The 25,067-nt window shown below is 50.6% G+C and overlaps 1 protein-coding gene and 1 non-coding gene across 2 annotated transcripts in view; both read left to right on the top strand.

Moving 5' to 3' along the window:
- Positions 1–15,409: 15,409 nt before the first annotated feature.
- Positions 15,410–15,481, top strand: trnag-ucc. Its single transcript has one exon. It is a non-coding gene; the product is annotated as a tRNA-Gly (tRNA).
- A 2,601-nt stretch (positions 15,482–18,082) lies between these two features.
- The window catches only part of si:dkey-16n15.6 (organic solute transporter subunit alpha), a 26,114-nt gene continuing 19,129 nt past the window's right edge, over positions 18,083–25,067 (top strand). Inside the window, exon 1 of the mRNA XM_038782539.1 lies at positions 18,083–18,210. Within this exon, the coding sequence (XP_038638467.1) occupies positions 18,136–18,210 (75 nt within the window). The 5' untranslated portion in view covers positions 18,083–18,135. The remainder of the gene's footprint in view (positions 18,211–25,067) is intronic.

Here is a 25,067-nt window from a genome sequence, read left to right as displayed (position 1 = left end):
CGGAGTGGGTGGGGCGGGAGGGAGGGATGTCGAGGCCTCGGAGTAGGTGGGGAGGGAGGGAGGGAGTGCCGTCGAGGCCTCGGAGTGGGTGGGGAGGGAGGGAGGGACGGCGAGGCCTCGGAGTGGGTGGGGAGGGAGGGAGGGACGGCGGAGGCCTCGGAGTGGGTGGGGAGGGAGGGAGGGAGTGCCGTCGAGGCCTCGGAGTGGGTGGGGAGGGAGGGAGGGCCGTCGAGGCCTCGGAGTGGGTGGGGAGGGAAGGCGCGGAGGAGGGAGATTTACCTGGAATGGCTCCGGGTTGGGGGAGATGGGAATGGGAGGGGCTTGAGTTCACGCGGAGGGCGAGAGACTGGGGGAAGCTGGGATCGTTCGCCTTGGATGGGAGGAGATTCAAGGAGGGATATTGAAATCGAGGCGTTCACAATCGCCGGGATCGGATTTGATCGAGCCAATGAGACAATTGGAGTGTTGGCAACCAGATCGAGGGGACGAAATTGAAGAGAATCATTTTACACAGCAAGGTGTTGTGATCCAGAAAAAGCAGAGTCACCCTCAAAAGATGATGAATGTTGGAAGGGGAAAGATTCACAGGACTGCGGGGGTGAGAGTAGGTGGGCTCGGGAGCGTGGGACTAATTGGCCTGATCGTCCAAAGAGCTGACGATCATCCTGACCACTTGCTGTGCGATGGATGCCACCTTGCGACCGGCCAACGTGAGATTCAACATGGCATCCAACCCTACCGAGTAACTAAAAGCTGTAACATGGCCTGGTCTCAGATAATGAGACAGTCCAGGTCAAATGCAGCAAGACCTGGATAATATCCAGGCTTGGGGTAAGTTACATTCACGCCACACAAGTGCCAGACAATGACCATCTCCTACAAGAGAGGATCTAACCATCGCCCCCTTGACATTCAATGGCATTCCCATCGCTGAATCCCCACAATCAACATCCTGGGGGTTACCATTGATCAGAAACTGAACTGGACCCAGCCGTATAAATACTGTGGCTACCAGGGCAGGTCAGAGGCTGGGAATCCTGCGGAAAGTAATAATAATAATAATACTCTTTATTAGTGTCACAACCAGGCTGACATTAACACTGCAGTGAAGTTACTGTGAAAAACCCCTCATCGCCACATTCCGGTGCCTGGTCGGGTCAGAGGGAGAATTCAGAATATCCAAATCACCTAACAGCACGTCTTTCGGGACTTGTGGGAGGAAACCGGAGCACCCGGAGGAAACCCACATAGACACGGGGAGAACGTGCAGATTCCGCACAGACCCAAGCCGGGAATCGAACCTGGGACTCTGGCGCTTTGAAGCAACAGTGCTAAATACTGTGCCGCCCATAAATCATCTCCTGACCCCCTCCAAAGTCTGTTCATCATCTACACAAGTCAGGAGTCTGATAGAAACTCTCCACTTGCCTGGATGAGCGCAGCTCCAACAACACTCAAAAGACTTGACACCATCCAGGACAAAGCAGCCCCGCTTGATCGACACCCCATCCACAAACATTCACTCCCTCCCCCACCGACACACAGTGGCAGCCGTGTGTCCCATCTACAAGATGCACCGCAGCAACTCACCAAGGCTCCTTCGGCAGCACCTTCCAAACCCACGACCTCTACTATCTAGATGGACAAGAGCAGCAGATACCTGGGACCCCCACCACCTGGAGGTTCCCCTCCGAGCCCCTCACCATCCCGACTGGGAAATTTACAGCAAGGGGATGAATTTGTCCTGTCCTACTGTGTACCAACACTGAATTCCCAATAGCGTGATTGCCCTCGACGTATCGCTCCAGAAAGGCATCTCGTACGCACTCCAGGAATTCCTCCTCCTCTGCATTGGTGTGAATGTGGTTAACCCCGGCCTATGGTCAGGATTTCAGGCTTTATGGAGGAGGAGGAGGCCAGGTGTAGGGAGGAGGCCAGGTGTAGGGAGGAGGCCAGGTGTAGGGAGGAGGCCAGGTGTAGGGAGGAGGCCAGGTGGAGGAGGAGGCCAGGTGTAGGGAGGAGGCCAGGTGTAGGGAGGAGGCCAGGTGGATTAGGAGGCCAGGTGTAGGGAGGAGGCCAGGTATAGGGAGAAGGCCAGATGTAGGGAATGGCCAGGTGTAGGAGGAGTCCAGGTGGAGGAGAAGGCCAGGTGGAGGAGGAGGCCAGGTGGAGGAGGAGGCCAGGTGGAGGAGGAGGCCAGGTGGAGGAGGAGGCCAGGTGGAGGAGAAGGCCAGGTGGAGGAGGAGGCCAGGTGGAGGAGGAGCCCAGGTGTAGGGAGGAGTCCAGGTGGAGGAGGAGTCCAGGTGGAGGAGGAGGCCAGGTGTAGGGAGAAGGCCAGGTGTAGGGAATGGCCAGGTGTGAGGAGGAGGCCATGTGTAGGGAGGAGGGCAGGTGGAGGAGGAGGCCAGGTGTAGGGAGGAGGCCAGGTGTGAGGAGGAGGCCAGGTGGAGGAGGAGGCCAGATGTAGGGAGGAGGCCAGGTGTAGGGAGGAGGCCAGGTGTAGGGAGGAGGCCAGGTGTAGGGAGGAGGCCAGGTGTAGGGAGGAGGCCAGGTGTAGGGAGGAGGCCAGGTGTAGGGAGGAGGCACGGGTGGAGCAGAGGGGAGGAGGGTTGGGTTGAGGGCCAGCGGTTGGGGGGGGGGGACAGCAAGCCGGAAGGCCCAGTGGAAGACACCACTGTTTCTCCTGCCAGAAATGATATAGCACAGGAGGGGCCATTTGGCCCATCTGGTCCATTCCGACCCAAACACACCCAGATGCTTTTTCTAATCCCACTTTCCTGCACCGGGTCCATAGCCCTGGGCCTTAGAGCACTGAAGGTGCCGATCCAGGAACTTTTTAACAGAGTTTAGGGTCTGTGCCTCCACCACCAACTCGGGCAGTGAATTCTAGACTGCCACTACCCTCTGTGTGGAAAGGTTTTTCCTCATGTCTCCTCTAATCCTTCTTGAATCTAAGACCCCTGGTTATTGAACTCTGACAAGTGAAACCGGTTCCTGCTGTCCACTCTATCTCTAACCCTCACAATTTTGTTCACCTCAATCACGTCACCCTTCAGCCTTCTCTGTTCCAGCGAAAACAGCCCCGACCTCTTCAATCCCTCCTCGTCGCTACACTTTTACAGCCCTGGCAACATTCTTGTAAACCTCCTCTGCTCTCTCTCCGGAGCAATAATGTCCTTCCTGTAATGTGGGGACCAGAACTGCCCACAATACTCCAGTTGTGGCCTCCCCAGTGTTTTATACAATTCCAACATTATATCCTTACTTTTATATTCTATACCTCTGCCCATGGAGGAGAGCATTCCGTACGTCTTCTTTGTCCGAGGTCCAGTGACACAGGATGCTCTGTCTCTCTGGGGACACCGAGACATCATTATGTCATGCGATTGTGTTGGAGATGGTCTCCAGCTGTATTGGGGGTGGCGGGGGGGGGGGGGGGGGGGGGTTGCGCACCCGATGCCAGTGGCTCTGAAGGTCACAGTGGCCCCCAGTTTGTCTGTACCTGGCTCCAGTGGATCAGCTGAGTGCCTTTTTCCAATTCGGAAGGGTTACCATGATCATTCGTATCATAGATTATCGTAGAATTTACAGTGCAGAGGGAGGCCATTCGGCCCATCGAGTCTGTACCGGCTCTTGGAAAGAGCACGCTACCCAGGGTCAACACCTCCACCCTATCCCCATAACCCGGTAACCCCACCCAACACGAAGGGCAATTTTGGACACTAAGGTCAATTTATCATGGCCAATCCACCTAACCTGCACGTCTTTGGACTGTGGGAGGAAACCAGAGCACCCGGAGGAAACCCATGCAGACACGGGGAGAATGTGCAGACTCTGCACAGACAGTGACCTGAGCCGGAATCGAACTTGGGACCCTGGAGCTGTGAAGCAATTGTGCTAGCCACAATGCTACCGTCCTGCTGTATGATCCCCATTGACCTCACAGATAAAGTGCTCTTTCAGAGGGTTGGCGCAGACTTGATGGGCCGAACGGCCTCCTTCTGCACTGTAAAGATTCTATAACAGGACGGGGAGATCTCAGAACGGAGCCCTGCCTCAAGGGAGTGTAAGTGTTATTTCTTTTATAGAAAATGTGGCAGTTCAGACCGTCAATTTATTTTAGCAACAGGAAAAAAAAATTGTTCAACATGAGAAATTTGACTATGATGCAATAGCCCTTTACTGCCACTTTCAAAAGGCACACTTTCAAATCTTCTTTTCAACATTGCTCTCTCTCAGCTGTTTGTATTTTTAAAAATCCACTCCCGTGTTTCCAAGCTACTCTTTCAAGCATAGCTTCCGCTCCACTTTTAAGAAGGAATCCAGAATCCAGGTTTTACATCTCCATCTTCAGGATGTCTTTGGCTTCACTGAAATGAAATGAAAAAATTACAGTCGCTTGTTGTCACAAGTAGGCTTCAATTGAAGTTGCCGTGAAAGACCCCTAGTTGCCACATTCCGGCTGTTCAGGGAGGCTGGTATGGGAACTGAACCCGCGCTGCTGGCCTGCCTTGGTCTGCTTTAAAAGCCAGCTATTTAGCCCTGTGCTAAACCACTGTTGTACAAACCCTTCAGTGAGACTGTGAGGGAAGAACTCCAGGAGTAATTTCACACAAAATAGGGATCTAGTTTATTAAAACAAGCTTTATTACTGACACATTATTAAAATATCTTTAACATCACACCAGAAAATAGCTTGCAATTACCCTTTAAACAATGCTAATCAATACAGTGACTCAATAACCCTCAACTGCTATCTTTATTCCCACTCAATAAACAAAACCATCTCAGACCTCAATCCACTTTTAAATACAGTTAGCACCCAGGAAATACTTGCTGGTTAGAGCTGTCTTGAATACCCCACTTTGAGAAAGAGATCTTTTGAGACTCCTTAAAGAAAGAGACCCGACCTCCTGTCAGAATAATGCAAAATCCCTGGCTGCATTTCTTCAAAAATTGCTTCTCAGCTCACCGTCCAGCCAGAAACTAACCCTGAAAACCTCAATACCTGATTGCTTCAACCCTTGGCTCCCCCCCCCCCCCCCCCCCCCCCCATTAACTACATCATCACTAAGCTGGACATAATGCTCCTAATTAACTACTCTCAAGAGAACCATTTTAATATAAATAAAACTCCATTAAACTAAACTTTTATGATGCTTTAATTGCACCTCTTCTCCAAAAAGCCGAGCTGTCTTTCAAACGAGGATTTAAAAAAAAAAAACATGACTGCAGCAGTCAAACACACTAACCCAGGCTGTTGACCTTTTCTCCACCAAATACGTATAATACTATATGTCTGAAATACCCACTATAATCACGCAGATGAAATGAATGAATGTCACCTGTAAATATCCATCAGGAAGCAGAGAATAGGCATAAATGGGCCATTTACCGGTGGGCAGGATAGATAGATAGATAGAGATAGAGAAATACAGCACAGAACAGGCCCTTCAGCCCACGATGTTGCGCCGAACCTTTGTCCTAGGTTAATCATAGAATTTTGGGCAATTTGTCATGGCCAATCCACCCAACCTGCACATCTTTGGACTGTGGGAGGAAACTGGAGCACCCGGAGGAAACCCACGCAGTCACGGGGAGGATGCGCAGACTCCACACAGACAGCGACCCAAGTCGAAATCGAACTTGGGACCCTGGAGCTGTGAAGCAATTGTGCTATCCACAATGCTACCGTGCTGCCCTTAAGAAGTTAACCTACACTCCCTTATTCTACCCTAATCCAAGTACCTATCCAATAGCCGCTTGAAGGTCCATAAATTTTCCGACTCAACTACTACCACAGGCAGTGCATTCCATGCCCCCACTACTCTCTGGGTAAAGAACCTACCTCTGACATCCCCTCTATATCTTCCACCATTTATCTTAAATTTATGTCCCCTTGTAATGGTGTGTTCCACCCGGGGAAAAAGTCTCTGACTGTCTACTCTATCTATTCCCCTGATCATCTTATAAACCTCTATCAAGTCGCCCCTCATCCTTCTCCGTTCTAATGAGAAAAGGCCTAGCACCCTCAACCTTTCCTCGTATGACCTACTCTCCATTCCAGGCAACATCCTGGTAAATCTCCTTTGCACCTTTTCCAAAGCTTCCACATCCTTCCTAAAATGAGGTGACCAGAACTGCACACAGTACTCCAAATGTGGCCTGACCAAGGTTTTGTACAGCTGCATCATCACCTCACGGCTCTTAAATTCAATCCCTCTGCTAATGAACGCTAGCACACCATAGGCCTTCTTCACAGCTCTATCCACTTGAGTGGCAACTTTCAAAGAACAATGAACATAGACCCCAAGATCTCTCTGCTCCTCCACATTGCCAAGAACCCTACCATTAACCCTGTATTCCGCATTCAGATTTGTCCTTCCAAAATGGACAACCTCACACTTGTCAGGGTTAAACTCCATCTGCCACTTCTCAGCCCAGCTCTGCATTCTATCTATGTCTCTTTGAAGCCGACAACAGCCCTCCTCACTATCCACAACTCCACCAATCTTCGTATCATCTGCAAATTTACTGACCCACCCTTCAACTCCCTCATCCAAGTCGTTAATGAAAATCACAAACAGCAGAGGACCCAGAACTGATCCTTGCGGTACGCCACTGATAACTGGGCTCCAGGCTGAATATTTGCCATCCACCACAACTCTCTGTCTTCTATCGGTTAGCCAGTTTGTTATCCAACTGGCCAAATTTCCCACTATCCCATGCCTCCTTACTTTCTGCATAAGCCTACCATGGGGAACCTTATCAAATGCCTTACTAAAATCCATGTACACTACATCCACTGCTTTACCTTCATCCACATGCTTGGTCACCTCCTCAAAGAATTCAATAAGACTTGTAAGGCAAGACCTACCCCTCACAAATCCGTGCTGACTATCCCTAATCAAGCAGTGCCTTTCCAGATGCTCAGAAATCCTATCCCTCAGTACCCTTTCCATTACTTTGCCTACCACCGAAGTAAGACTAACTGGCCTGTAATTCCCAGGATTATCCCTATTCCCTTTTTTGAACAGGGGCACGACATTCGCCACTCTCCAATCCTCTGGTACCACCCCTGTTGACAGCGAGGACGAAAAGATCATTGCCAACGGCTCTGCAATTTCATTTCTTGCTTCCCATAGAATCCTTGGATATATCCCGTCAGGCCCGGGGGACTTGTCTATCCTCAAGTTTTTCAAAACGCGCAACACATCTTCCTTCCTGACAAGTATCTCCTCAAGCTTATCAGTCTGCTTCACGCTGTCCTCTCCAACAATATGGCCCCTCTCATTTGTAAATACTGAAGAAAAATACTTGTTCAAGATCTCTCCTATCTCTTCAGACTCAATACACAATCTCCCGCTACTGTCCTTAATCGGACCTACTCTCACTCTAGTCATTCTCATATTTCTCACGTATGTGTAAAAGGCCTTGGGGTTTTCCTTGATCCTACCCGCCAAAGATTTTTCATGCCCTCTCTTAGCTCTCCTAATCCCTTTCTTCAGTTCCCTCCTGGCTATCTTGTATCCCTCCAGCGCACTGTCTGAACCTTGTTTCTTCAGCCTTACATAAGTCTCCTTCTTCCTCTTAACAAGACATTCAACCTCTCTTGTCAACCATGGTTCCCTCACTCGACCATCTCTTCCCTGCCTGACAGGCATGATGTGGAGATGCCGGCGTTGGACTGGGGTGAGCACAGTAAGAAGTCTTACAACACCAGGTTAAAGTCCAACAGGTTTGTTTCAAACACGAGCTTTCGGAGCACGGCTCCTTCTTCAGGTGAATGGAAAGGCTTGTTCCAGAAATGTTTATATAGACACAGTCAGAGATGCCCCGGAATGCGAGCACCTGCAGGCAATCAAATCATCAAAGATGCAGAGAGAGAGGTAACTCCAGGTTAAAGAGGTGTGAATTGTCCCAAGCCAGTTCAGTCGGTAGGCCTCTGCAAGTCCAGGCTTGTTGGTGGGGGCCGAATGTAATGCGACATGAATCCCAGATCCCGGTTGAGTCCGCATTCATGCGGGCGGAACTTAGCTATAAGTTTTTGCTCAGCAATTTTGCGTTGTCGCGTCTCCTGAAGGCCTCCTTGTAGAATGCTGACCCGGAGATCAGAGGCTGAATGTCCTTGACTGCTGAAGTGTTCCCCAACTGGAAGGGAACAGTCCTGCCTGTTGATAGTCGCACGATGCCCGTTTATTCGTTGTCGCAGTGTCTGCATGGTCTCGCCAATGTACCACGCTTCGGGACATCCTTTCCTGCAGCGTATGAGGTAGACTACATTGGTCGAGTCGCACGAGTATGCGCCGCGTACCTGGTGGGTGGTGTTTCCACGTGTAATGGCGAGACCATGCAGACACTGCGACAACGAATAAACGGGCATCGTGCGACTATCAACAGGCAGGACTGTTCCCTTCCAGTTGGGGAACACTTCAGCAGTCAAGGACATTCAGCCTCTGATCTCCGGGTCAGCATTCTACAAGGAGGCCTTCAGGAGATGCGACAACGCAAAATTGCTGAGCAAAAACTTATAGCTAAGTTCCGCACGCATGAATGCGGACTCAACCGGGATCTGGGATTCATGTCGCATTACATTCGGCCCCCACCAACAAGCCTGGACTTGCAGAGGCCTACCGACTGAACTGGCTTGGGACAATTCACACCTCTTTAACCTGGAGTTACCTCTCTCTCTGCATCTTTGATGATTTGATTGCCTGCAGGTGCTCGCATTCCGGGGCATCTCTGACTGTGTCTATATAAACATTTCTGGAACAAGCCTTTCCATTCACCTGAAGAAGGAGCCGTGCTCCGAAAGCTCGTGTTTGAAACAAACCTGTTGGACTTTAACCTGGTGTTGTAAGACTTCTTACTGCCTGACAGGGACATACATATCAAAGACACGCAGTACCTGATCCTTGAACAAGTTCCACATTTCACTTGTGTCCTTCCCTGACAGCCTATGTTCCCAACTTCTGCACTTCAATTCTTGTCTGACAGCATTGTATTTACCCTTCCCCCAATTATAAACCTTGCCCTGTTGCTCGCACCTATCCCTCTCCATTACTAAAGTGAAAGTCACAGAATTGTGGTCACTACCTCCAAAATGCTCCCCCACTAACAAATCTATCACCTGCCCTGGTTCATTACCAAGTACTAAATCCAATATGGCCTCCCCTCTGGTCGGACAATCTACATACTGTGTTAGAAAAGCTTCCTGGACACACTGCACAAACACTACCTCATCCAAACTATTTGATCTAAAGAGTTGCCACTCAATGTTTGGGAAGTTGAAGTCGCCCATGACTACTACCCTGTGACTTCTGCACCTTTCCAGAATCTGTTTCCCAATCTGTTCCTCCACATCTCTGCTGCTATTGGGGGGCCTATAGAACACTCCCAACAAGGTGACTGCTCCTTTCCTATTTCTAACTTCAACCCATATTACCTCAGTAGGCAGATCCCCCTCGAACTGCCTTTCTGCAGCTGTTATACTATCTCTAATTAACAATGCCACCCCCCCACCTCTTTTACCACCCTCCCTAATCTTGTTGACACATCTATAACCAGGGACCTCCAACAACCATTTCTGGCCCTCTTCTATCCAAGTTTCCGTGATGGCCACCACATCGTAGTCCCAAGTACCGATCCATGCCTTAAGTTCACCCACCTTATTCCTGATGCTTCTTGCATTAAAGTATACACACTTCAACCCATCTCCTTGCCTGCAAGTACTCTCCTTTGTCATTGTTACCTTCCCCACTGCATCACTACGTGCTTTGGCGTCCTGACTATCGTCTACCTTAGTTGCTGGACTACAGATCCGGTTCCCATTCCCCTGCCAAGGATGTAATGAGTGGAGTGCAGCAGGGATCAGTGACACGACTCAACTGTTTACAATTTATATAAATTACTTAGATGAGGGGACTGAAGGTAAAGTTGCTAAATTAACTGACAACACAAAGGTAGGGAGGAAAGTACGTTCTGAAGAGGACGTAAGGAAGCTAGAAAAAAATATAGACAGATTAGATGAGTGGGCAAAGATCTGGGGAATGGCATATGTTTTGGGAAAATGTGAAATTGTCCATCTTAATAATAATAATCTTTATTGACACAAGTAGGCTTACATTAGCACATGTGAAAAGCTCCTAGTCGCCACATTCCGGCATCTGTTCGGGTACACTGAGGGAGAATTCAGAATGTTCAATTCACCGAACAGCGCGATCTTCGGGGCTTGTGGGAGGAAACCGGAGCACCCGGAGGAAACCCACGCAGACACGGGGAGAACGTGCAGACTCCGCACAGACAGTGACCCAAGCCCGGAATCGAAACTGCGACCCTGGTGCTGTGAAACCACAGTGCTAACCACTGTGCTACCGCGCCGCCCATATTGACAGCAAGAATAAAGAAGCTTATTATGTAAGCGGTGAGAGATTGCAGAGGTCTGAGTAGCAGAGAGATCTGGGTGTCCAAGTGTATGAATCACAGAAGGTACAGGTACAGCAAGTAATTAGGAAAGCTAATGGAATATTAGTGTTTATTGTGAGGAGGAATTGATTACAAGAGTAGGGAGGTTGTTCTTCAGTCGCGTAGGGCACAGGTGACACCACAGCTGGAGTATTGAGTAGAGTATTAGTCTCATTATTTAAGAAAGGATGTCAATGCATTGGAAGCCGTGCAGAGAAGGTTTATTAGACTCACACCCGGAATGTGCGGGGTGTCTTATGAGGACAGGTCGGAGAGGTCGGGCTGGAGTGTAGGAGAATGAGGGGCGACTTGATTGAGACACACGGGATCCTGAGGGGGTAGGGACAGAGTGGATGTGGATGTTTCCTATTGTGGGAGAATCTAGAAATCGGGAGGGGGGGTCACTGTTAAAAATAAGGGGTTGTCTGATTAAGACGGAGATCAGGAGAAATCCTTTCTTTCAGAGGGTGGTGAGTCTCTGTATTCTCTTCCTCCACAGGCGGGCGAAGCAGAGTCTTTGAATGTTTTTAAGGCAGAGGGGGATAGATTCGCAATTAACAAGGGGTCGGGGGGGGGGGGGTGAAAGGTTATCAGGGTGAAAGATTATCAGGGGGTCGGCAAGAATGTGGAGTCGAAGTGACAATCGAGTCAGCCAATGACTGTATTGAATTAGCGGAGTGGGCCCGATGGCTTGTAGGTCCCATGCGACCCCTGAGATGCCCGACTTCTGCCCCTCCACGGGAGTCGCCACTCTCTCAATGGAGCCCTTGGTTCCCGGGGTCGAGGTGGTGTGTAGGGCTCCGTGTGCCCCTCCATGGGGGAGACCATGCCACACGGACCCTCGGGGATCTACACCGACTCTCCTTGTGCACTCCGCTGGGCATCCAACATCTGCTACCCAATGGTTAGCTCCAGAGGCTCGTCATCTATCTCAGAGATGCCCCTCACTTCACCACCAAGCGTGAAGAGAGGGGCCCAGTGGCCACCTCTTGTTCCCTGACATACGTACGTTCATATCCTGTGCTCTCAGAATGTTGAGTGTATCCTCGTGGGTGCCATGCCACAGTGCCCCCGCGCTGCCAGCAGCATTGGAGGCAGATCTCGGCTCTGATGCCATGTTGGCCCTGATGACCTTGCCAGTCGTCCTGTGGAACATGGCGCCTAAGCAGGCTCCACCTGGGGAGGGTGTACCCAGCTGTATGGCTAGCCACCCCTCAGTCATCACGGCTGCGGAAGATACCATGGTAGGTGGCAGAGGAGCTGCCGCCCTTGTCTGCAGCGCCCAAAGAGGAGCCCGCGGAGATAATAGGCAGCTCGCCTGCTCCTTCCTGCTCACCATTGGTGGACGGGCTCCTCGTGGAGAGGCCAGATGGCGCACCCATCACTCCAGAGGTGCCGCCAGGGTGTGAGAGCTTGTGGGTCCCAGAGCGACCCCCCTGGATGCCCGGCTTCCACACCGGAGCCCAAGTGAGTCTACCTCTTGGCTGCTCAGGATGAACCAGTTGGCCAACCCCACCACAATTCCTGAGCGTCCAGCTCATACCAGGGGCTGGTTTCGCACAGTGGGCTAAATAGCTAGCTTGTAATGCAGAACAAGGCCAGCAGCCCGGGTTCAATTCCCGTCCCGGCCTCCCTGAATGTGGCTACTAGGGGCTTTTCACAGTAACTTCATTGAAGCCTACTTGTGACAATAAGCGATTATTATTATTATTCGATTCTGGCTTCTCTTCAGTAATGCCCATTCGTCCTTCCGACTGTGACACTGCATCATGCTCACCAACACCCCCCCTCTCCCCTCCACGCCTGACCCAGACCCAAGGCTTCCGATCTCATCTCCTGGTGTTATCCCCGCACCGACATTGGTGCCTCTTGTTACTCCAATTCCCGACACTCCCGACTGATACACAGGACATCCAGCCTTCCGGCTATCTCCCCGCTGGACCGTGCCAATTCTACTCCCGCCCTTGCTGAGGGCAGAAGGTCACCGAACTTTTATCGGCCCAATGTCCAGATGTGGCACCACATCCAGGCTGCCCACTGACATCTGTCCAGGCCTCGAAGGGGAGCCCTTCACTTCAAAGAGGGCGGAGTATAAAAATAGGGAAGACCTGCTAAAACTATACAAGGCCCTAGTTACGCACCTGGGATACTGTGAACTATTTTTGTAGCTTAACTGAGGAAAGATATACTGACATTGGAGGTCGTCCAGAGAAGGTTCACTAGGCCGATCCCGGGTAGGGCGGGATTTCTTCCCTCAGAGGGGAGATAATCTGTGGAATTCGCTACCCAGGTCCAGTGGATGCTGGGACAGTGAGTAAATTTAAGGACTTAGTCAGATTTTTAAATAGTAATGGGTTGAAGGCTTACAGAGAACGGACAGGAGGCCAGGATGAGATCAGCCATGATCACATTGAGCGGACTCGAGATGGATAAATTTGCCGACTCCTGCTCCTAGTTTTGATGGTCTAAGAAAGAGCTATTCTGTCTGATTTCACCATCCAGCTCTTGGCCTGTAGCCCTGTGGGTAGCAGCACCTCAAACACAAATCTAGTGTTCTTGGTAAATAAGGGAATCAGGGGATATGGGGAGAAGGCAGGGGAATGGGGTTGGGGAGCATAGCAGCCATGATTGAATGGTGGAGCAGACTCGATGAGCCGAATGGCCCAATTCTGCTCTTGTATATTATGTTCTTAAGGTCTAGTGAATCTGGAATTCTGTACTGCAGGAATAGACTGTAGAGAGGCTGAGTTGATAAGTATGTTCAAGATTGAGAGAGACACATTTTTAGTCAGTGAGGGAATCATAAGAACATAAGAACTAGGAGCAGGAGTAGGCCATCTGGCCCCTCGAGCCTGCTCTGCCATTCAATGAGATAATGGCTGATCTTTTGTGGGCTCAGCTCCACTTTCCGGCCTGAACACCATAACCCATTTTTTCTTCAAAAAACTATCTATCTTTACCTTAAATACATTTAATGAAGGAGCCTCAACTGCTTCACTGGGCAAGGAATTCCATAGATTCACAACCCTTTGGGTGAAGAAGTTCCTCCTAAACTCAGTCCTAAATCTACTTCCCCTTATTTTGAGGCTATGCCCCCTAGTTCTGGTTTCGCCCGCCAGTGGAAACAACCTGCCCGCATCTATCCTATCTATTCCCTTCATAATTTTAAATGTTTCTATAAGATCCCCCTCATCCTTTTAAATTCCAACGAGTACAGTCCCAGTCTACTCAACCTCTCCTCGTAATCCAACCCCTTCAGCTCTGGGATTAACCTCGTGAATCTCCTCTGCACACCCTCCAGTGCCAATACGTCCTTTCTCAAGTAAGGAGATCAAAACTTAACACAATACTCCAGGTGTGGCCTCACTAACACCTTATACAATTGCAGCATAACCTCCCTAGTCTTAAACTCCATCCCTCTAGCAATGAAGGACAACATTCCATTTGCCTTCTTAATCACCTGTTGCACCTGTAAACTAACTTTCTGTGACTCATGCACTAGCACACCCAGGTCTCTCTGCACAGCAGCATGCTTTAATATTTTATCATTTAAATAATAATCCCGCTTGCTGTTATTCCTACCAAAATGGATAACCTCACATTTGTCAACATTGTATTCCATTTGCCAGACCCTAGCCCATTCACTTGACCTATCCAAATCCCTCTTCAGACTTCCAGTATCCTCTGCACTTTTAGCTTTACCACTCATCTTAGTGTCATCTGCAAACTTGGACACATTGCCCTTGGTCCCCAACTCTAAATCATCTATGTAGATTGTGAACAATTGTGGGCCCAACACGGATCCCTGAGGGACACCACTAGCTACTGATTGCCAACCAGAGAAGCACCCATTAATCCCCACTCTTTGCTTTCTATTAATTAACCAATCCTCTATCCATGCTACTAATTTACCCTTAATGCCATGCATCTTTATCTTATGCAGCAGCCTTTTGTGTGGCACCTTGTCAAAAGCTTTCTGGAAATCCAGATACACCACATCCATTGGCTCCCCGTTATCCACTGCACTGGTAATGTCCTCAAAAAATTCCACTAAATTAGTTAGGCATAGGGCAGCACGGTGGCCTAGTGGTTAGCACAACCACCTCACGGCGCTGAGGTCCCAGGTTCGATCCCGGCTCTGGGTCACTGTCCATGTGGAGTTTGCACGTTCTCCCCGTGTCTGCGTGGGTTTCGCCCCCGCAACCCAAAAATGTGCAGAGTAGGTGGATTGGCCACGCTAAATTGCCCCTTAATTGGAAAAAATAATTGTCTAATCTAAATTTAAAAAAAAAAATTAGTTAGGCACGACCTGCCCTTTATGAACCCATGCTGTGTCTGCCCAATGGGACAATTTCTATCCAGATGCCTCGCTATTTCTTCCTTGATGATAGATTCCAGCATCTTCCCTATTACCGAAGTTAAGCTCACTGGCCCATAATTTCCTGCTCTCTGCCTACCTCCTTTTTTAAACAGTGGTGTCACGTTTACTAATTTCCAATCCACCAGGACCACCCCAGAGTCTAGTGAATTTTGGTAAATCATCACTAGTGCATCTGGAATTTCCCTAGCCATCTCTTTTAGCACTCTGGGATGCATTCCATCAGGGCCAGGAGACTTGTCTACCATTAGCCCCATTAGCTTGCCCATCACTACCTCCTTAGTGATAACAATCCTCTCAAGGTCATCACCTGTCATAACCTCATTTCTATCAGTCACTGGCATGTTATTTGTGTCTTCCACTGTGAAGACCGACCCAAAAAAACCTGTTCAGTTCCTCAGCCATTTCCTCATCTCCCATTATTAAAACTCCCTTCTCATCCTCTAAAGGACCAACATTTACCTTAGCCACTCTTTTTTGTTTTATATATTTGTAAAAGCTTTTGCTGCCTGTTTTTATATTCTGAGCAAGTTTACTCTCATACTCTATCTTACTCTTCTTTAGTGAGCGATGGTGGTATAGTGGTGAGCATAGCTGCCTTCCAAGCAGTTGACCCGGGTTCGATTCCCGGCCATCGCAAAAACAAATTAGAAATTTTCTCAGGGGCTGGTTTAGCTCGCCAGGCTAAATCGCTGGCTTTTAAAGCAGACCAAGCAGGCCAGCAGCACGGTTCGATTCCCGTACCAGCCTCCCCGGACAGGCGCCGGAATGTGGCGACTAGGGGCTTTTCACAGTAACTTCATTGAAGCCTACTTGTGACAATAAGCGATTTTCATTTCATTTCATTATAGCTTTTTTAGTAGCTTTCTGTTGCCCCTTAAAAATTGCCCAGTCCTCTAGTCTCCCACTAATCTTTGCCACTTTGTATGCTCTTTCCTTCAATTTCATACTCTCCTTTATTTCCTTAGATATCCACGGTCGATTTTCCCTCTTTCTACCGTCCTTCCTTTTTGTGGGTATAAACCTTTGCTGAGCACTGTGAAAAATCGCTTGGAAGGTTCTCCACTGTTCCACCATAAAGTCTTTGCTCCCAGTCTACCTTAGCTAGTTCGTCTCTCATCCCATTGTAATCTCCTTTGTTTAAACACAAAACACTAGTATTTGATTTTACCTTCTCACCCTCCACCTGTATTTTAAATTCCACCATATTGTGATCGCTCCTTCCGAGAGGATTCCTAACTATGAGATCATGAATCAATCCTGTTTCATTACACAGGACAAGATCTAGGACCGCTTGTTCCCTTGTAGGTTCCATTACATACTGTTCTAGGAAACTACGCGGATACATTCTATAAACTCTTCCTCAAGGTTTCCTTGACCGACCTGGTTAAACCAATCGACATGTAGATTAAAATGCCCCATGATAATTACTGTACCATTTCTACATGCACCAGTTATCTCTTTGTTTATTGCCTGCCCCACCATAATGTTACTATTTGGTGGCCGATAGACTACTCCTATCAGTGACTTTTTCGCCTTACTATTCCTGATTTCCACCCAAATGGATTCAACCTTATCCTCCATAGCACCGATATCATCCCTAACTATTGCCCGGATGTCATCCTTAAATAACAGAGCTACACCACCTCCCTTACCATCCACTCTGTCCTTCCGAATAGTTTGACACCCTCAGATATTTAACTCCCAGTTGTGACCATCCTTTAACCATGTTTCAGTAATGGCCACTAAATCAGTCATTCACGATGATTTGCACCATCAACTCATTTACTTTATTCCGAATACTACGAGTATTCAGGTAAAGTACGCTTATGTTGGATTTTTTTCCTCTGTTTTGATTCTTAACATCTCCAGTTTTACTCCTTTTAGTATTACTGGGCCTATTCACTGAGCTCCCCCCAGTCACTGTACCTTGTACTGTCGCCCTTTTTGATTTTTGACTATGTCTTCTCTGTCTTGCACTTTCCCCCTTACTTCCTTTTGCTTCTGTCCCTGTTTTACTACCTTCCAACTTCCTGCATCGGTTCCCATCCCCCTGCCACATTAGTTTAAACCCTCCCCAACAGCTCGAGCAAACACCCCCCCCTAGGACATCGGTTCCAGTCCTGCCCAGGTGCAGACCGTCCGGTTTGTACTGGTCCCACCTCCCCCAGAACCGGAACTGTTGCCTGAGGCTCGTCGCCAACTCCTGTTGGACTTCTGCTTAAAGTTCCACACTTGGTCCCTATTGGACCTGGGGCCTCGACAAACTCCCAGCACCCAAACTGATTTGATACCTTGAGTCTTTGATCTGAGATCCTCTCATACCAAAGTACTGTTGGCAGTTGGAATATAATATGGAAACTGTGAGGTAATCCACTTTGGTAGCAGTAACAGATGTGAGTATTTCCTGAATGGTAACAGATTAGAGAGTATGTATGTACAATGAGATCCCGGGTGTCCCTCTCCATAAGTCACTGAAGGCTAACATACAGGTGTAGTGAGATATTGGGAAGGCTAATGGAATGTTAACCTTTATCGCATGAGAATCTGAGCACAGGAGAAGCAAGGTCTTCCTTCACACAATCGTCACGGGGCAGAAGGATTCCGTTCGGCCCATCTGATCCCTGCCGGCTCTCCAAACGAGCATTATGACTCAGTGCAGTCCCCGTGCCTCTTCTGCGTTACCCCCTCCACATTGTTACCATTAAAACAATCATCTAACACCCTCTCAAAGGCCTCGCCTGAACCTGCCTTCACCCACACCTCCAGGCCATGGGTCCCAGACCCCAACCACTCGCTGGGCTGGGAAAGATTATTCTCACATCACATTTGCTTCTTTTTACAAAACACTTTCAATCTGCGGCCTGCTCGTTCCCGATCCTTTTCCGAGCGGGAACGTTTTTCACTCCGTCTACTCTCTGCGGCCCCCGTCACAATTTTGAACATCTTTGTCAAATCTCCTCTCAGCTGCCTTCTCTCTGAGAGATCAGTCCCAGCCGCTCCAATCTATCCTCATCACTGAAGTTTCTCATCCCTGGAACCGTTCTTGTGAACCTTCCCCACGATCTCCAATGTGTTCACATCCTTCCTGTAGTGTGGCACCCAGAACTGTGCTCAATACTCCAGCCGAAGTCTAACTAGTGTCTCGTTCTGATTGGGTTCAGCTACCATGAGGGTCCGAACTGAAGTTTATATTTTTCACACTATCTGTTCCAGCGATCCAATCAGAGCTCTGGATTTTCATCATTCCCGCCGGGCTGACTCTGGTTATCCTCATTCTTTTCCTGGAAGAGATGGGATTTTTCTTCCGCAAGATCGGGAGTGCCAAACGCAGACGTCTGTATCTCTGGATCCTGGGGATCTATCCGGTGAGATTCCTTCCTGCCCTTACTGAGCCCCCACCCAACCTGGACTCTAATCCTATATCCAACCCTCCAATCCCAATGCACAACCCTCCAGTCCCACAGCCAAACCTCCAACACCAAAACCCAACCCTCCAATCCCAAACCCAACCCTCTACTCCCAATGCCCGACCCTGTAATCCCAACGCCCAACCATCCCATCCCAACACCTAACTCTCGAATCCCAATGCCCAACCCTCCCATCCCAATGCCGAACCCTCCAATCCCAACACCCAACCCTCCAATCCCAACTCTCCAATCCCAACGCCCAACCCTCCAATCCCAATGTCCACCCCGCCAATCCCAACAACCAACCCTCCAATCCCAAAGTCCAACCCTCCAATCCCACATTCAAACCTCCAACACCAACGCCCAACCCTCCAATCCCAAACCAACCCTACCATCCTAACGCCCAACCCTCCCATCCTAACGCCCAACCCTCTAATTCCAACGCCCAACCCTCCAATCCCAACACCAAACCCTCCAATTCCAACACCAAACCCTCCAATCCCAACCCTCCCATCCCAACACCCAAACCTCCCATCCCAATGCCCAATGCTCCAATCCCAACCTTCCCATCCCAACACACAACCCACCCATCCCAATGCCCAACTCTCCAATCCCAACACCCAACACACCAATCCCAATGCCCAATCCTCAAATACCAACGCCCAACCTTCCAAACCCAACCCTCCAATCCCAACGCCCAACCACCTAATCCCAATGCCTAATCCTCCATTCCCAACACCCATCCCTCTAATACCAAACCTGCCATCCCAAATCCCAACCCTCCAATCCCAATGCCCAACTCTCCAATCCCAACGCTCAACTATCCAATCCCAATGCCCAACCCTCCAATCCCAACGCCCAACTCTCCCATCCCAACATCCAACCGTCCAATCCCAATCCACCAATCCCAACGCTCAACCCTCTAATCCCAACCCTCCCATCCCAACACACAACCCACACATCCCAATGCCCAACCCTCCCATCCCAACATCCAACCGTCCAATCCCAATCCACCAATCCCAATGCCCAACCCTCAAATCCCAACACCCAACCGTCCCACCCCAACGCCCAACCCTCCAATGCCAACGCCCAAACCTCCAATCCCAACATCCATCCTTCCCATCCCAATGCCCAACCCTCCAATTCCATCGCCAAACTCTCCAGTCCCAATGCAACAATCCCAACGCTCCAATCCCAACGCTCCAATCCCAATGCACAACCTTCCAATCCAACCCTCTTCTACTAACGGCCAACCCTCCAATTCCACATCCAAACCTCCAACACCAACACCGAACCCTCCAATCCCAAACTCAAACCCCCCATCCTAACACCCAACCCTCCCATCCCAACACCCAACCCTCGAATCCCAACGCCCAACCCTCCCAAACAACACCCAACTCTCGAATCCCAACGCCCAAACCTCCCATCCCAACGCCAAACCTTCCAATCCCAAGACCCAAGCCTCGAATCCCAACCCTCCAATCCCAATGCCCAACAGTCCAATCCAAACACCAAACCAACCCATCCCAACAACCAACTCTCCAATGCCAACCCTCCAATCCCAAGGCCCAAGCCTCCAATTTCAACGCCCAACCCTCCAATCCCAACCCTCCTGTCCCAACGGCCAACCCTCCAATCCCAACGCCCAGCCCCCCAATCCCAACGCCCAAACCTCCAATCCCATCCCAACGTCCAACCCTCCAATCCCAAAGCCCAGCCCTCTAATCCCAACGCCCAACCCGCCAATACCAATACCCAACCCACCAATCCCAACCCTCCAGTCCCAACGCCCAACCTCCAATCCCAACGCCCAAACCTCCAATCCCAACCCTCCCATCCCAACGTCCAACCCTCTAATCGCAACGCCCAACCCTCCAATCCCAACGCCGAACCCTCCAATCCCAACACCCAACTCTCTAATCACAGCCCCTCTAATCCCAACCCTCCAATCCCAACGCCCAACCCTCCTAACCCAACGCCCAACCTCCAATCCCAACGCCCAACACTCCAATCCCAACGCAGAACCCTCCCATTGCAACACCCATCCTTCCAACCCCAACGCCCAACACTCCAATCCAAGAACCCAACCCTCCAATCCCAACCCTCCCATCCCAACGTCCAACCCTCCAATCCCAACGCTCAACCCTCCCAACCCAACACCCAACCATCCAATCCCAACACCCAAACTTCCAATACCAATCCTCCAATTCCAAAACCCAACCCTCCAATCCCAACCCTCCCATTCCAACACCCAACCGTCCAATCCCAACCTTCCAATCCCAACACCCAACCTCCAATCCCAACCCTCCCATTCCAACACCCAACCGTCCAATCCCAACCTTCCAATCCAACACCCAAACCTCCAATCCCAACCCTCCCATTCCAACACCCAACCGTCCAATCCCAACCTTCCAATCCCAACGCCCAACCCTTCCATCCCAACCCTCCCATCCAAAAAACCAACCCTCCCATCCCAACACCCAACCCTCCCATTCCAACACCCAACCGTCCAATCCCAACCTTCCAATCCCAACACCCAAACCTCCAATCCCAACCCTCCCATTCCAACACCCAACCGTCCAATCCCAACCTTCCAATCCCAACACCCAAACCTCCAATCCCAACCCTCCCATTCCAACACCCAACCGTCCAATCCCAACCTTCCAATCCCAACGCCCAACCCTCCAATCCCAACCCTCCATCCCAAAAACAAACCCTCCCATCCCAACACCCAACCCTCCCATTCCAACACCCAAACGTCCAATCCCAACCTTCCAATTCCAACGCCCAACCCTCCAATCCCAACCCTCCATCCCAAAAACCAACCCTCACATCCCAACACCCAACACTCCCATCCCAACACCCAACCCTCCCATCCCAACACCCAACACTCCCATCCCAACAACCAACCCTCCCATCCCAACACCCAACCCCCCATCCCAACACCCAAACACCCCATCCCAACACACAACCCTCTAATCCCAACCCTCACATCCCAACACCAAACCCTCCAATCCCAACGACCAACCCACCAATCCAAGAACCCAACCCTCCAATCCCAACCCTCCAATCCCATCCCTCCCATCCCAACGTCCAACCCTCCAATCCCAACCCACCCATCTCAATGTCCAACCCTCCAAACCCAACGCTCAACCCTCACAACCCAACACCCAACCATCCAATCCCAACACCCAAACCTCCAATTCCAATCCTCCAATCCCAACACCCAAACGTCCAATCCCAACCCTCCAATCCCAAAACCCAAACCTCCCCAACACCGAAACCTCCAATTCCAACACCCAACCCTCCAATCCCAACCATCCAATCCCAATGCCCAACGCTCCAATCCCAACCCTCCCATCCCAAAAACCAAACCTCCCATCCCAACAACCAACACTCCCATCCCAACACCCAACCCTCCCATCCTAACGCCCAACCCTCCAATCCCAACACCCAACCCTCCCATCCAACACCCAACCCTCCCATCCCAACACCCAACCCTCCCAACCCAACACCCAGCCCTCCATTCCAACACCCAACCCTCCAATTCCAACACCCAACCATCCCATCCCAACACCTAATCCTCTAATCCCAACCGTCCAATCCCAACACCCAACACTCCAATATCAACACCCAAACCTCCCATCCCAACACCAAACCCTCCAATTCCAACAGCCAACCCTCCAATCCCAACCCTCCAATCTCAACACCCAACCATCCCAACCCAACACCCAACCCTCCAGTCCCAACGACCAACCCTCCAATCCAAGAACCCAATCCTCCAATTCAACCCTCCAATCCCAACCCTCACATCCCAACGTCCAACCCTCTAATCACAACGCCCAACCTTCCAATCCCAACACCCAACCCTCCAATTCCAACACACAACCATCCAATCCCAACCCTCCAATCCCAACCCTCCAATCCAAACACCCAACCCTCCCATCCCAACACACAACCTCCAATTCCAACACCCAACCCTCACATCCCAACGCCCAAACCTCCAATTCCAACGCCAAACTCTCCAATCCCAAAGCTCCAATCCCAACGCACAACCCTCCAATCCCTACCCTCTACTACCAACGGCCAACCCTCCCATCCCACATTCAAACCTCCAACACCAACACCCAACCCTCCCATCCCAACCTTCCAATCCCATGGCCCAATCCTCCAATCCCAAACCTCCCATCCCAACACCCAACCCTCCCATCCCAACACACAACCCTCCCATCCCAACACACAACCCTCCCATCCCAACACCCAACCCTCCCATCCCAACACCCAACCTTCCAATTCCAACGCCCAACACTCCAATCCCAATCCTCCAATCCCAACACCCAACCCTCTAATCCCAACCCTCGAATCCCAACGCCCAACCCTCCTAACCCAACGTCGAACTCTCCAATCACAACGCAGAACACTCCCATCCCAACACCCAACCCTCCCATTCCAACACCCAACCCTCCAATCCCAACCCTCCCATCCCAACACCCAACCCTCCAATCCCAACACCCAACCCTCCCATTCCAACACCCAACTCTCCAATCCCAACCTTCCAATCCCAACGCCCAACCCTCCAATGCCAACCCTCCCATCACAAAACCCAACCCTCCCATCCCAACACCCAACATGCCTATCCTAACGCCCAACCCTCCAATCCCAACAGCCAACCATCCAATTCCAATACACAACCCTCCAATCCCAACACCCAAACCTCCCATTCCAACACCCAACCCTCCCATCCCAACACCCAACCGTCTAATCCCAACCCTCCAATCTCAACACCAAAAACTCCAATTCCAACAGCCAACCCTCCAATATCAACCCTACAATCCCAACCCTCCAATCCCAACACCCAAACCTCCAATCCCAATACCCAACCCTCCAATCCCAACACCCAACCCTCCAATTCCAACACCCAACCCTCCAATTCCAACGTCAAACTCTCCAATCCCAACCCTCCAATCCCAACACCCAACCCTCCCATTCCAACACCCAACTCTCCAATCCCAACCTTCCAATCCCAACGCCCAACCCTCCAATCCCAAACCTCCCATCACAAAACCCAAGCCTCCCATCCCAACACCCAACACGCCTATCCTAACGCCCAACCCTCCAATCCCAACAGCCAACCATCCAATCTCAACACACAACCCTCCAATCCAACACCCAAACCTCCCATTCCAACACCCAACACTCCCATCCCAACACCCAACCGTCTATTCCCAACCCTCCAATCGCAACACCAAATACTCCAATTCCAACAGCCAACCCTCCAATATCAACCCTACAATCCCAACCCTCCAATACCAACACCCAAACCTCCAATCCCAACACCCAACACTCCAATTCCAACGTCAAACTCTCCAATCGCAACGCTCCAATCCCAACGCACAACCCTCCAATCCCTATCCTCGACTACCAACGGCCAACCCTCCAATCCCACATTCAAACCTCCAACAACAACACCCAAACCTCCCATCCATACGCCGAACCGTCCTTCCCAAGACCCAAGTATCGAATCCCAACCCTCCAATCCCAATGCCCAACCCTCCAATCCAATGACCAAACCCTCCCATCCCAACACCCAACCCTCCAATCCCAACCTTCCAATCCCAAATCCCAATCCTCAAATCCCAACCCTGCCATCCCAGCACTCAACCCTCCAATCCCAACGCCCAACACTCCAATCCCAAACCTCCCATCCCAACACCCAACCCTCCAATTCCAACGCCAAACTCTCCAATCCCAACCCTCCAATCCCAACGCTCAACACTACAATCCCAAACCTCCAATCCCACAACCCATCCCTCTAATCCCAACACTCCAATCCCAACGCCCAACCCTCCTAACCCAACGCCCAAACTCCAATCCCAACGCCAACACTCCAATCCCAACTCTCTCATTCCAACACCCAACACTCCAATCCCAACCCTCCCATCCCAACACGCAACCCTCCAATCCCAATACCCAACCCTCTAATCCCAACGCCCAACCCTCCAATCCGAACGCTCAACCCTCCAATCCGAACGCCCAACCCTCCCATCCAAACACCCAACCCTCCCATTCCAACACCCAACCCTCCAATCCCAACCTTCCAATCCCAACGCCCAACCCTCCAATGCCAACCCTCCCATCACAAAACCCAACCCTCCCATCCCAACACCCAACATGCCTATCCTAACGCCCAACCCTCCAATCCCAACAGCCAACCATCCAATTCCAATACACAACCCTCCAATCCCAACACCCAACCTCCCATTCCAACACCCAACCCTCCCATCCCAACACCCAACCGTCTAATCCCAACCCTCCAATCTCAACACCAAAACTCCAATTCCAACAGCCAACCCTCCAATATCAACCCTACAATCCCAACCCTCCAATCCCAACACCCAAACCTCCAATCCCAACACCCAACCCTCCAATCCCAACACCCAACCCTCCAATCCCAACACCAACCCTCCAATTCCAACGTCAAACTCTCCAATCCCAACCCTCCAATCCCAACACCCAACCCTCCCATTCCAACACCCAACTCTCCAATCCCAACCTTCCAATCCCAACGCCCAACCCTCCAATCCCAAACCTCCCATCACAAACCCAAGCCTCCCATCCCAACACCCAACACGCCTATCCTAACGCCCAACCCTCCAATCCCAACAGCCAACCATCCAATCTCAACACACAACCCTCCAATCCAACACCCAAACCTCCCATTCCAACACCCAACACTCCCATCCCAACACCCAACCGTCTATTCCCAACCCTCCAATCGCAACACCAAATACTCCAATTCCAACAGCCAACCCTCC

The sequence above is a fragment of the Scyliorhinus canicula genome, chromosome 21 (genome assembly GCF_902713615.1).
Source record: "Scyliorhinus canicula chromosome 21, sScyCan1.1, whole genome shotgun sequence".
Classification (NCBI taxonomy): domain Eukaryota; kingdom Metazoa; phylum Chordata; class Chondrichthyes; order Carcharhiniformes; family Scyliorhinidae; genus Scyliorhinus; species Scyliorhinus canicula.
Note: the sequence above shows the minus strand (reverse complement) of the source record. Positions and strands in the feature narration are given on the sequence as shown.